Source organism: Lathyrus oleraceus, chromosome 6 (genome assembly GCF_024323335.1).
Source record: "Lathyrus oleraceus cultivar Zhongwan6 chromosome 6, CAAS_Psat_ZW6_1.0, whole genome shotgun sequence".
Taxonomy (NCBI): Eukaryota; Viridiplantae; Streptophyta; class Magnoliopsida; order Fabales; family Fabaceae; genus Lathyrus; species Lathyrus oleraceus.
This window is the reverse complement of record NC_066584.1, coordinates 3,417,271-3,431,942: the sequence shown is the minus strand read 5'-3', so window position 1 is coordinate 3,431,942 and position 14,672 is coordinate 3,417,271. Positions and strand designations below refer to the sequence as shown.

Genomic DNA, 14,672 nt, shown 5'->3' with positions numbered 1-14,672 from the left:
TTTAATATTAAAAAAGATTTAATTAAAATACTTAATATTTAATTATTAACTTAAACTTTTTTTATAAAGATTAATTTAAAAGAAAAAGTGAAAATATTTTTTTTTTTAAATAAGCACGCACGAATCTCATATGGGATTCCATTGTTAGAGTTGAATGTTTCACTTTACAGGAATAAATCACTTTTTTTTCCTGCCTAACATAAAAAGCGAGTAAAAAAACACACACATACGTCACAAACAACGCCCTGTCAAGTGAGAAACGAGACAAGAAAACGCATAGCTAAAAACAACTACCAAACCCAATTCATTTTTCATTTTTCATTTTTCTGCAGCCAAACATTAGGGTTTTCAATTTCCTTCTTCTTCGTAAGCTTCATCTCATTCTACTATGTTTCTCATCACTAGCTTCTATCTCCACTTCGATTATTCATCCCTTTTCTCTCTTTCGCTTGCATTTTTAGCAGTTTCAATTTTCTGCAATTAATGTTCTAACTGCATCGTTTATTTCTGAATTGTTTTCTTTTGTATTTTAGAAGTGGTGTTTGAGAATCTGTTTGTTGATTTCGAGTTTTGCTGTTTTGACTGTGGTTGAGATCGGAGGGTTTTGGTTATTGTTGATGGTTAAAATTGAGAAAATAGCGGAAATGTGTTTTCTCTTCGAATTTGATTAGTTGACCTGCGTACTTTGTAGTTGAAAGTACAGGGAGAGATACTAAGATTTAGGGAAGTAAGACCACACAGGTTCAAAAACCTTGACCAAGTCTGTTCTTTTTTTCTTCCCCTTTTAGTTTGAAAGCCTTTTTTCTTTCTTTCTAGTTTACATGTTTCAATTTCCAGAACTATCACTTTTTCAGGATTTTATCTATGGTAGCTCATAATGTTTGGCAATTTAAATTTGTTTTATTTATTTTTCTTCTCACATGGAAATTGGGGTTGTTAGTTAGCTTGTTTTTGCGTGTGGGTGTTTAGAGTTGTTGTTTGATTCATATGAGATGAAGCTTATTGTTATGTCTTCTGTTATTAGTAAAATTCTCTAATTGCAAAGACTAGGTCAACTGTCATTGACTGAGTTTTGAGATAGTTTTAACTTATTGACCTTTGATGGAAGCTGATAATAAGCTACAAAAGAATGTACTTTCTTAGAATTTGTGGGTTAGGCCTAACTCATCCATACAATACCGGATTGTAAGGTTTTCTAGGCCTTATATTGTCCGTTCCGTCTCTTAAGTATGACGTACTTATGTTGGCCTTGTATTGTTATTTTTTCTTCTCATTTATGCAATAGTTTTCTTGTATTCTGTGCTATCATGATCATTTAGCATTTTTAGATCAAACAAAGATCTTATTACTTAGCTAGAGCAATTGCTCCATTTTCTAGTATGCTTTTATGTCTTTTCTCTTACCTCTTCCTGATTGTTTGTACCTGTTGAATGTGCTCTTTTTGCTTGAATAAAAGTGTTATTGATTCAGGACGATAGATAGTAATTTGAATTCATTTGCAAACTGCCATATTTTCAGTATGCACTTAGTGATTACTCCTCTATTTATTTCCTTTTTTCTTTCTTTCTTTCATCAATGATAGTCATTGAGCTTTTAAATTTGAGTTTTAATTATAGCCGACATTAATTGCAATTTTGGAACATTATGTTTCATCGTAGACCAGCTCAAATAATTGTTCTGTTTCTTTTCTGTAGGGATAATCTTGTTCAAGAGTTGATTCTGATTCAGTCACCGAGTTCATAGTCTCTATGTATAAGGATGGTAAGCACTATAACCTTTTCCACCTCTATTCTTTGTTAGAGTTATTGGTAGAAAAATTTCCTCCACCCTCCATGCCTCAAGAAACACAGGAGGAAGGAGATTCTATAACTAAGTCAATATAAAAATATGATTAGTTCCTTAATTGATATTCAGGACTTCTAGCAAATTATTGCTTGATTAGCCAAGTTGGATGTGGGATTAGGAGGCTTATAGTCAATCTTTAGCTTTACTACCATTTGTTAATTCTGATGGATGATCGTGAAAATGGAAGGCACAAAGCAGATCAATATAAATCTGCTCAGGGACAGGTATATAGAAATAAATTGAAGTTTGCATGAACATAATAGATGTTAAAAGTGATGCATATTAGCCATAACAAAGGTGGTTTCTCTACTAATATTGTTCTCAAAATTGCTATTGCAGTGGTTGATGCAACAACATCAGCACCAGCATCCTTCCATGAAGCAGATTATGGCTATCATGGCTGAACGAGATGCTGCCATTCAAGAAAGAAATCTGGCCCTTTCTGAGAAAAAAGCAGCACTTGCAGAACGTGACATAGCATTCCTGCAGCGGGATAATGCAATTGCGGAACGAAATAATGCACTTATGGAAAGAGATAATGCAATAGCAACCCTTCAGTTTCGAGAAAACACTTTGGCTAATGGCGGTATGTCATCATGCCCTCCAGGATGTCAAATTTCACGGGGAGTTAAGCATATACATCATCTTCCGCAACAGGTAAACCATTTGCCTACTATGGGGGATTCTTCTTACGGCACGCGTGAATTGCCCACATCCAATGCCCTCCCAGAATCACCTATTCCTTCAGAGGTTGGGAAACCACCTAGGCGGGCCAAACGACCAAAGGAAAGTAAGTCTGTTTCACCCAACAAGAAGACTCCAAAAACTACTAGAAAGGTCAAGAAGGAGGGTGAAGATTTAAACAAGACAATGTTTGCCAACGACAAAGCACTTGAATGGAAGAGTAGTCAGGAAATTATAAACGAAAGTGATGAACTTAACAAGCAGTTAGTGGTCTCAAAGGCTGATTGGAAACCCCAGGACTTGGCACTGAATCAAGTTGCATACGACGATTCAACCATGCCAGCACCAGTGTGCTCTTGTACTGGCGTTCTCAGACAGTGCTACAAATGGGGTAATGGAGGTTGGCAATCTGCTTGTTGTACAACCACTTTATCGGTGTATCCACTTCCAGCAGTGCCCAACAAAAGGCATGCACGAGTAGGCGGTAGGAAAATGAGTGGAAGTGCTTTTAATAAGCTGCTTAGCCGGCTTGCAGCTGAAGGACATGATCTCTCACACCCAGTTGACCTTAAAGACCATTGGGCCAAACATGGTACAAATCGATATATCACAATAAAGTAGATCACATGATATTTTTCTTTTGACGAGCAATCCACAATCAAAGGGTCAATTATGGATTCTAAAGTCAAACAAGGAGGAAAGTAAGGTAATGTAAATTTCATCTGTGAAAACTTATTATTATAGTTGTCATTCCTATAATTAGGATGAGGGGAAATGGCAATGTAAATCATATTTCTGTCACTTGTAACCCACTTGATCTGCAAAAATGGTCTGTGGTGGTGGCAATATCATGTACTGTCATTTAATAGGCTTGGTAATGCATCTTGTGGTTAAGACAAGAATAATTGTAGAGCCCTGTATCTTTAGTTGAACTTTGCTATGAAATGAACTATCTGAATTCATATGTAGAATTGATATATTTATGTAACTTTTCTTCTCTCACGGGGAGTACTATTTGTCCGGTTACCAAACTTTCTTGTTTAAGGTAAAAAAAACATTAATATTTATAAAGAATGACCATTTTAGAGTTGATATTTATCATTCAAAAATATTTTAAATTTGAATTATATTATAAATCAAAGGCATAAGAATAAGTTAGTTTGTTTTATTTTTCTTAATTTCATTTTCACATACTTCAAATGAATTTCATATTGAAACCCCCAAAGTAATAAGGTAATTACAACACTATTTTTTGACAAACAATATTTGATCTTTTTTTCTTCAAAATAATCATATTTGCCAACAATAATAGAGTTGATAAAGAATGACCATTTTAGAGTTGATATTTATCATTCAAAAATATTTTAAATTTGAATTATATTACAAATCAAAGGCATAAGAATAAGTTAGTTTGTTTTATTTTTCTTAATTTCATTTTCACATACTTCAAATGAATTTCATATTGAAACCACCAAAGTAATAAGGTAATTACAACACTATTTTTTGACAAACAATATTTGATCTTTTTTTTCTTCAAAATAATCATATTTGCCAACAATAATACCAAAATAACCTTCTTTCCACAAAATATTCTAAAATACTTATGTTTTAAATAATTTTTTTTTTGTGAAGAGCTAATTATCGTCCTTATTTAACATTTTAGAAAGTAAATCAAGCGAGTTGACTTCTCTAATGGAGCATGTCAATCTAATTGACGCGCCACTTCTCTAATGGAGCATGTCAATCTAATTGACGCGCCACTTCTCTAATGGAACATGTCAATCTAATTGACGCGCCTCCAATAGGGTAAACTAATTTGACTAGAACCTACACTTTGATCTTTAAAGGGGTATCAATTTATTTGATGTTTTTTAATTTTTAATTTTAATTAAAATAATTAATTATTTTTCATCAAATACTAATATTAGATTTAAATCAGATTAAACGTAAAAATATCTTTTACACTAATGATAACGACTTGCTTGATCATCATGGTTATTGGTTCCACATTTCCAAGGTACTCTTTCTCGTATAGATCTCTATTGGTTCACTTGAGGTGTTTGATACGAGGTTCCTCGAGTATTACCATCATCTATAATTTTTTTTTGTAATTCTACGTAGTCTCATGTCTGCATTAACGCGCTGCCGTAATTGAGTTTGTTGTCTATGTTGTTATAGTTTGCTTGTGTTATTTGGGTTGATTGAGTTATTGGTGAGCAACCTAGTCGATTGAATGGTGACATTGAGGTGAATGCTTTGTTGGGGAAATGAATAAATGATTGTTGTAGTGTTTGGTAGCCATATGTTTGTTGAGTGTTTTAGTGTTGTGATATTTGGGTGTTTTGGTTATGGTAGGAAGTGTTTGTGTCATATCTTTCTTGGGTATTTTGATTATGATATGATGTGTTGGTGACATATGTTTGTTGAGTGTTTTAATTATAATCATGTGGATGTCGGTGGTATGGGGTATGTTATTGATTTTGTGGTTGGGTGTGCGACATGTATTGGTAATTTTGTTGGGTAGAGAGTTGCATGTCGAAGCTTGTTGGCGTGAGTCGACTACATACCTATTTTTGGATAGAAACTAAATTGTAATTGATCTAAACCAATACATATAATTAAAAGTTGATTTATATTAGATTGGCATGACAACGTTAGTTAAAACCCATTGATGACGAAACTTCCATTGACGACACTCAACTTTAGCGAAGTCTGTCCATTTGGAAAATTTCCATTGTTCCGAGATCTTACGTTGATGCAATTCTCCCAAGAACCTCGAGGAATATGGAATTTCTTGATGAATGTCAAACTACAGTTTTACATGGTTACTATGATGCATCTCCATAATAGTGAACGTGATGATCAATGTGTTGCAGTCTAAACAATTACATCTTCTTCGTTCCTTTCATGTTGATGTTCAAAACCCATATATGACCTCCAAATAAATTTTTCATGAAAAATAAATTAGATTAGTAAATTGTTAATATTAAAAATAAATTATTATGAAATGAATAGTTTAATGGTAACACATCCTATGGTTCCGAGTGATCCAAGAGCTTTTGATAGGTCGCGATATCGTTTCTAGAACATCTGTTGTAACCCATCCCTCAAGTGGACCACCTAAACAAAGATTTTTAGATATACATTATTTAGAGTTAATTGTATAAAGTAAATACATGAAAATAATGTTATAAACTTACTTTGTTGCGTAGAAGAATGTGTAGCTGTTGCACTTGACGAGCGATAGAGACGAAAATCTTGACCAACCTCATGCTTGAAGCAAAACAACGCATCCATAAAATATAGATGTATATTTATTTGCGTTTTTACATAAAAATCTATAGAGATAGGACAAACAAGTTGAACCCCAATTGTATGTTTTTCTTCTATCCATGTTTCTTAAAAATGGTAAATGTATAATATGTAAACTACAACCACTATTATCAGGAAATAAAAATAAACCAATTAGTAGCATAATATACCATATAGTTTTAATTATTTTTTCCTGCGGTAAAAATTTCGATTAATATCAAACCCTTGTAATGAATTTTAAGGCGCGTAAGTAAAACACCTTGGTCCCTCGAAGTATCATCGAACAAGTGAGTACCTAAAAGTTCCTCCATATTGAATTGATTAAGTTGATTATTCCATTATCCGCCTTACCATCAATAGGTAGACCCAATAACATGTACACATCCTCTAGTGTTAAGGTATATTCATCGGTTGGCAGAAAAGAAATGTGTGTGTCAGGTTTCCGTCTTTGTTGTAGAGTGAGGATAAACATATAATCAAAGGAGTAAGACGTGATTTTGATAACATGATCAAAATTGGCGCACTCTATATAATATTGAATATACTCGTCGTGTGCGATATATTCATGGACGCAAGTACGGAATTTCGATGGGTCCTAAAAATGCATAAAAAAGTTTTTCATAAAAATAATGAGTAGAAAAGTTTAAATACAATCATAGTGAACTAAAGCCTTGCATAGAAATTAATATTGTCGATGATTCCTCTATGTGTTTCTCTCATGTTCAAGAAATTTATTTGCTAGTGAGAAAATATAAAAGAATGCGAGTACTTGAGTAAGATTATAATGTATTTGCTGGTGATGAAAATGAAGTGAGTCAGGGTGTTATTTATAGGGCCTTCTTTGAAGGCAGGCAAGGCGGGCTACCGCACATAGCATCAAATTTTATAGGGTTAACCTATAGCTAAATAGGATCTCATAAAATATTTGTTAAGTTAAATCTTGATTAAATAGGATCTCTATTTGTCTTGCTATAGTTAAATTGTGACTAATCTACATATGACCTCTAAAATCTTGAGACGACTCTGGTTGTTTATAGTAAAGTGAGTAAGGTAAATTTATGAAGTGTTTGTGAGAAAAAAAATTACATTGAATGATGGTTGTTAGATGTTCATATGTGATTAATGCATAAATAAGCTTTTCCATGCATGAAAAAGTGACACGCCAAGTCAATTGACACTCATGTGTATTTTTTAAAGCTTGCATCAATTGGACTGGAGCCTCTTAGTAGAAAAGCTTTTGCAGGATGTTGTAGCATTTGCAGGCACGCATCAGAACCAACCAAGTCAATTGACGCTTCCGTTATAAGTAAAGAACCCACACCAATTGGACTGGTGCATATAGGAAGCAGTTTTCGCAGATGGTCAGGTAAGTATAATGGACCAACGCCTCAATGTAATTTTCACCTCTATTAAAAGTCTCCCAAACCAATTCCAAACCAATCCCAAATCAATCTCAAACCAAAAACTCAATAAATGTCTTATGCATCCAAATACATTATTAATTCTCACAACAATGGAGATACATGTGTCTCTGATGTATCCGAATTTGGTCTCTGAAATAAAGATATTACCCTGTTTGCAATCAATAGAAAATAAAATTTCATGCATTTGAAAGAGAGAATAGAGACAGAGTTAAGGTTTGGTCCATGGTCCAATGTCAAAAATTCTATATCAAAATCCTGTATTTTTTTTAAAACAATCACGTTAAATTTTTCCACCTAAAGGTTTGATATGATAAAAATGTTGAAAATATGTTTGTTAGTCATGAACATTTCGGGTTCAACTATATTAAGTTGTATATTTTACTCCAATAACCTCAACAGTCTCAATAATCTCAGATTGTTGAAAAGTCATAAGTATTTGAGGAATCTCAAAAATTTGATCAAGCTGAACTACCAACTTAAATAACATTCGGCGTTGTCCTTGACGATGAAGAAGAAGAAAGTAAGACACATGTCTATTATACGTTGAACAGTGAAACTGAAGATGACGATCAAGAGCTATTACCTTCAAGCGATGTATATTGTTCGCCTCAACACATGACAAACTTGAACTTGAATAAAGATAAGGCATCCTCATATATTTGTTACAACCCGTATATGCAATCAGAGGGTGGGTTAAACATGGGAGACAAGTTCCACACAAAAGAAGACTGCGTACGAGCTATAAAAAAGTTTCACATGGAAAACTCTGTTGATTATACTATAGACCAAATTAATGCGGGAAGGTACATCATTATGTGTCGTAATGAGCTTTTCATGTTTTGGTTGGCAATGTCTTACAAGAAGAGAAATGATTCTTGGAAGGTAAGTTCTATGGATCCACCTCACAGTTGTACTACCACCAATCTTTTACAAGATCATCGTAAACTAAGCTCTCAAATAATATGCCAAGAAATTTTTCCTATCGTAAGCAAGGACCCGTCATTGAAGGTGAGTACAATGATCTCCAAAATCGTTACACAACACAATTATACTCCCTCATACAGGAAATCATGGTTTGCAAGGACAAAGGTTATTGAACAAGTATACAAAAATCGTAAGGCTTCGCACAAAGAACTTCCATAATATTTAGAGGAATTTCATACATATGCTCTAGAAACTGTTGCAATTATGGAGACATTGCTGGCATATACGCATGACATGACTTGTGTTAATGGAAATAAAATATTCCATTGACTCTTTTGGGTGTTTCATCCATGCATTAAAGGTTTTGCGCTTTACAAACCTACTATTCAAATGGATGGAACATGATTGTATGAGAAATACAAGGGAACATTATTTACGACAACGTCAGAAGACGACAACAATAGTATCTCTCAAATTGCCTCCGCTCTAGTTGAAGTGAGTCTGGTGGTGATTAGAGTTTTTTCTCAAGAGTATCAGAACACACATTGATCTACAACCCAATACATGCATCTGTTGAAAGTGCATACAATAATCCTGATAATATCTAGAAAAGTGCTCCTCATACACATGTCAATTGCATTAGACATATTGCACAAATCTTCATGCGAGAAATCAAAGATAAAATTCTTCGAAAAAAGGAACGTAGGGTATGCTTTAAATCAAACATAATTCTGACACTACCTTGTGGAATCAATGAAATCTGTCTTCAAATGCATTATAAACCTACCCATAATCGCGTCGGCGAGAGCAACCTATTTTAGGCTGGGATCACTATTCACGATTAAAGGTGAAAAATGAAGTTCAATGTTGGAATCAGGGCAATTGTTCAGTGAAAGCTGCATGAAAGTTATGAAGGAGGAAACTATCAAAGCTAACATATATTTGGTCAGAAGATTTGACCGTCATAACTATAGTTTCAGTGTAGAGGAGACAATAGACCACAATCAGGGAAGGCCAATGGTATACTACCATGTCGAATTACATAGAGGTTAGTGCGAATGCGGAAAATTTCAAGTCTTCTATATGTCTTGCTCCCATGTCATTGCGGCATGTTCAAGTGTTTGCCATGATGCTTTCTTGCATCTACTTGCCGTTTACAAAGTCGTAAATTTATTTGGTGTATACAACAATAACTTCTCAGTGGTAGAAAGTAAGGAACATTAACCTACATATCAAGAGGACATAATTTGGCACAACAAAAATATGAGAAGGAAGAAAAAGGGTCGTCCATTACTACAAATAACAGATGTCATGACGGACACGAAATTGATTTCACCTCGGTTACAATGTCGAGGTAACAAAGGGTGACATGAAAAGTGAGAACTTTACCACTTGGTTTAAAAATAACCGAGGAGTTAGTTTAAATGATCATGGGTTCGAATCCCAGCAATAACTTTTTTATATTTTTCAAACTAGCACCATATACCTCTCAGTTTAATAACAACTTAGAAATATATATATATATATATATATATATATATATATATATATATATATATATATATATATATATATTCATTACATTAATATTAATAAATTAATTTGTGTACAACTATATTACTTATACAGAATATTAAAGTAAAAATGTTGTTCTTCACCGTCATCGTTGTCGGTGAAGAACAAATGATTAATATCTTGAAAAAGAGAAAATGTTGGGATCCTCGTTTCATTGAACTTGAGAAAGACCGATTGTTGAATGCAATATATTCTCTATCGCTTTTGTATTCATTTGTTTCTGATATAAAACAAAAAAAGTTAGATAAATAAAATAAATATTCAGTTAAGAGATTATGTTAGAACACAAATCTTGAACCAATTTTTTCTGCACTTGCAATCCATCACATAAGTCTTTGGCAAAGTAAATACACTCTCAACAACCACATATTAAATAAATCTAAATTTTTTCTTCTCTTGCAATGTATCACATTGATACTTTTACTTTATAAAATCTCATGACGCTTTGATTAAACATAGAGGATTTCACAACAACGTTTAGGTTTCTTGTGGATTCACTATTATAAAATTTTAATATTCATAATATTTTTCTAATGAGGGTTTTATGTTTCATGAGGATCACTAATGACAATTTCTTGAGTGTTAATATTCTTTAAATGGGCGATCAATATTTGTTAAGAACGGTGAAGAAACTGAATAAACACGCTTATATTTTACCTCAATTATTACTCAAAATCGAGGTAAAATGTGTTTCTTTTTAAATAATAAAATATGTTCCAACCCAAACGCCACATACATCTCTGATTCTGTTAAAAATCGAGGGTGAATATATATATATATATATATATATATATATATATATATATATATATATATATATATATATTATTTACACAAAATATTAAATTAAATTGTTTAAACAAATCAAGAGTTTGACAATGGATTCTTGGAGAACAACTTATCTTTTTAAATTTCTGATAAGTTGTTTGTTCTAAATAAGAGAAATTTTTGTCATAAAATGTGTTATTCGTAGTAGTGGCTCCAACAACACTCATATTATAACCAAAATGGACATTTCTAACAAATTGAAAAGAAAGTGTGGTATATATTAGATTTAATTCATATTTAAGTTTGTTAGATATTAGATTTAAATATTAGATTTGATTCATATTTAAGTTTGTTAGATATTAGATTTAAATATTAGATTTGATTCATATTTAAGTTTGTTAGAGGCTTATAAATAGGGTGTCAATCATTGTAACTTTTAATCCTTTTTGTAGCCATCATTCTCTGAATAAGAATATTTCCATTCATCATATATTCTACCTTTGCACCAACAATTGGTATCTAGAGCTCCGGTTCGGATTCATTGGGAAACACGGGAAACACGAGTGAACGTGAGGTCTTGTGTGTTTGATTTTGATTCTTAGATTCGTGTTGAATCTTGAACAAAATCTGATCAGAATTTTAATTCTGTGGGTTGGGAAACACTGTGTGAGAAATCTGAGTGTACTGTGCAAGGTAGAAAGATGAACGGAAACGGCAATATGAACACCAAACTTCCAGTATTTGACGGTAAAAACTGGAATCGTTGGATGATCCAAATGCGTGTACTGTTCGGTGCTCAAGATGTTCTAGATCTTGTCACTGATGGTTATGTTCCGGTAGCAGCAGATGCGACGGATGAACAGAAAAACGAGCAGAAGGAAGTAAGGAAGAAGGATCAGAAAGCATTGTTCTTCATTCATCAATGTGTTGATGTAAATGTGTTTGAGAAGATTGCAGATTCAACGACAGCAAAGGCTGCGTGGGACACACTGGTTAGATGTTATGGTGGTGACGCATCAGTGAAGAAGGTGAAGCTTCAGTCCTTGAGAAAGCAATATGAGAATCTCAACATGAAGAATAATGAGAAAGTTTCTGAATACATCTCCAGAGTGATTCTGATCACTAATGAGATGAAAGCGTGTGGAGAAACTCTTTCTGAAGAAACAATCATGGAGAAGGTATTGAGATCCCTTACCTGTCAATTTGATTACATTGTGGTAGCAATAGAACATTTCAAAGATCTGAGCACCATGAGAATTGAAGAGCTGCAGAGCAGTCTAGAAGCGCAAGAGTTGCGTTTAACTGAGAGAACTTCTGAAAGGGAAGTAGAGCAGCAGGCTCTGAAAGCAACTTCTGATAGGAGGTATCAGAAGCAGTCAGAAGCCAGGAGAAGATCTGATGGTGGTCAGAAGTCAGAAAGCTCAACCTCTGATAGACAAAAGAATGCTCAGAAGGGAAAAGAGAAGTATGACAAGAAGAAAATCCAATGTTACTGCTGTAAGAAGTTCGGTCATTTTGCTAGAGACTGTTGGTCAAACAAGGAGAGAAAATCAGAAGAAGCAAATATAGCCAGAAGTTCTGATGACGAATCTGTGCTATTGATGGCCTCTGAATCTGATGATATGGATCTGATAGACTGGTGGTATATGGACACTGGCTGTTCAAATCATCTTACTGGAAACAAGAAATGGCTGGTTGACTTTGACTCTGAAAAAAGGACAAAGATCAGATGTGCTGATGACAAATATCTTAATGCAGAAGGTATGGGAAATGTCAGAGTGATTCTGAACAATGGGAAAACAGCATTGATTCAGAACGTGTGGTATGTACCTGGCATCAGAAGCAATCTGATGAGTGTGGGACAATTAATTGAGAAAGGTTTCTCAGTTACCATGAAGGACAATCTTCTGAAGCTGTACGACTGTAATCAGAAGTTGATTATGGAGTCAGAACAGGGAAGGAATAGAACATTCAAGGTGAATGTCAGAACTGCAGACTCAGAATGTCTTAGTGCAACAAGTGCTGAGAAGGAGAGTGAGCTGTGGCACAGAAGATTTGGTCATTTGAATTTCAGAAGCTTAAAACATCTGAATTCAAAGAAGTTGGTACATGGAATTCCTGCAATTAAGAAGCCTGAAAAGTCATGCAAAGTTTGTATGGAAGGAAAACAACCACGATTGCCATTTGCGTCAGAAACTGCTCCAAGAGCAAAACATGCCTTGGGAGTTGTACATTCTGATGTGTGTGGTCCATTTCCAGTAGCATCGATGGGAGGGAATAAATACTTTGTGTTATTTGTTGATGAATTCACAAGAATGACATGGGTATCCCTTATTAAGTTTAAACACGAGGTGTTTGATGAATTCAAGAAGTTCAGAATGAAGGCTGAGAATCAGAGTGGTCAGAAGTTGAAGATTCTTAGAACTGACGGTGGAGGTGAGTATAACTCCAAAGAGTTCCAGAAGTTCTGTGAGGAGAATGGAATTGAGCATGAGGTTACTGCTCCTTATACCCCTCAACACAATGGTCTTGCTGAAAGAAGAAACCGCACTTTGCTTGATATGGTGAGAAGCATGCTAAAGGAGAAGAAGCTTCCTCAGAAGCTCTGGGGAGAAGCTATTGCCACTGCAACGTATGTACTCAACCGATGTCCTACGAAGAAGTTGAAGGAAATAGTTCCAATACAGAAGTGGACTGGAGATAAGCAAAGTGTTAGTCATCTGAAGGTGTTTGGTTCTGTTTGCTATAAACATGTTCCAGAAGCCAGAAGACAGAAGCTGGATGATAGAAGCAAAGTGATGATTCTGATAGGGTACCACAGTACAGGTGCATACAAGCTCTATTGTCCAGAAACCAATAAAATTGAATTCAGCAGAGATGTGATTGTGAAGGAATCAGAAGTTTGGAATTGGGAAAAGTCTCAATCTGATTCTGATGTTAGAACTTCTGAAGAAAGGTCAGAGTTCAGAATTTCTGAGGTTGGAGTAAACTCTGACGTTGATTCTGACTCTGATAGTGTTCCAGACTCTGATGTTCCAGACTCTGATGTTTCAGACTCTGATGATCCAGACTCTGATGACCCAGACTCTGATGGTAATCCAGATTCTAGTGGCAATTCAGACTCTGGAAATATGCCAGCCCCTGAAGATGGTCAAAGCTCTGGAGGAAGTCAACCATCTGAAGCTAGAAACTCTGAAGCTCAAGACTCTGAACAAGTTCAGAGACCACAAAGAATCAGAAACATCCCCAGAAGATATGCAGAATTTGACATGCTGAAAGACACTGAAGTAGACTCTGAAGGAGAAGTTATTCAGTGTGCCATGTTAGTAGACTCTGAACCCATAAGTACAGAAGAGGCTCTTAAGCAGAAGCTCTGGCTGAAGGCCATGAAAGAAGAACTTGATGCTATAGAGAGAAACAAGACTGGAAGTTCTGAACAAGAGATAGCCAAGTTCAAGAAAGTTCTGATGAATGAATTCGAAATGACTGATCTAGGCAAAATGACATACTTTCTAGGGATGGAGTTCAGATACTCTGAGAAAGGTATTATTTTGCATCAGCTCAAGTATGAATTAGAACTTCTGAAGAGATTTGATCTGAAGAATTGTAAGATTGCTGTTACTGCATGCCAAGCTGTGTGGATTCTGAATCTATTGCAGGATCTGAAGATTAAAGTAAACAAACCTCTGAAGCTGATGATTGACAACAAGTCTGCAAACAATCTTGCCAGAAACCCAGTGTTGCATGGGAGAAGCAAGCACATTGAGACCAAGTATCATTTTCTGAGACATCAAGTTCAGAGGGGAGTGTTAGAAGTTGTACACTGCAGCACTCAGAAGCAGTTGGCAGATGTTCTGACGAAAGCTATCAAGACTGATCAATTTCTCAGATTAAGGGATGGAATTGGTGTTACAAGTTTTGATGGAATATGAATTAAGGGATGGTATTAGATTTAATTATTAGATTTAATTCATATTTAAGTTTGTTAGATATTAGATTTAAATATTAGATTTGATTCATATTTAAGTTTGTTAGATATTAGATTTAAATATTAGATTTGATTCATATTTAAGTTTGTTAGAGGCTTATAAATAGGGTGTCAATCATTGTAACTTTTAATCCTTTTTGTAGCCATCATTC

At 34.5% G+C, this 14,672-nt stretch overlaps 1 protein-coding gene across 1 annotated transcript; it reads left to right on the top strand.

Moving 5' to 3' along the window:
- The first annotated feature begins 202 nt into the window (after nt 1–202).
- LOC127091802 (protein BASIC PENTACYSTEINE6) lies at nt 203–3,531 on the top strand. The gene is made up of 4 exons (XM_051030512.1): nt 203–366; nt 1,695–1,761; nt 1,915–2,069; nt 2,185–3,531. Exons 3-4 carry the CDS (start codon nt 2,010–2,012, stop codon nt 3,148–3,150), a joined length of 1,026 nt encoding a protein of 341 aa, XP_050886469.1. The 5' UTR covers nt 203–366; nt 1,695–1,761; nt 1,915–2,009; the 3' UTR covers nt 3,151–3,531.
- Nucleotides 3,532–14,672: the final 11,141 nt, after the last annotated feature.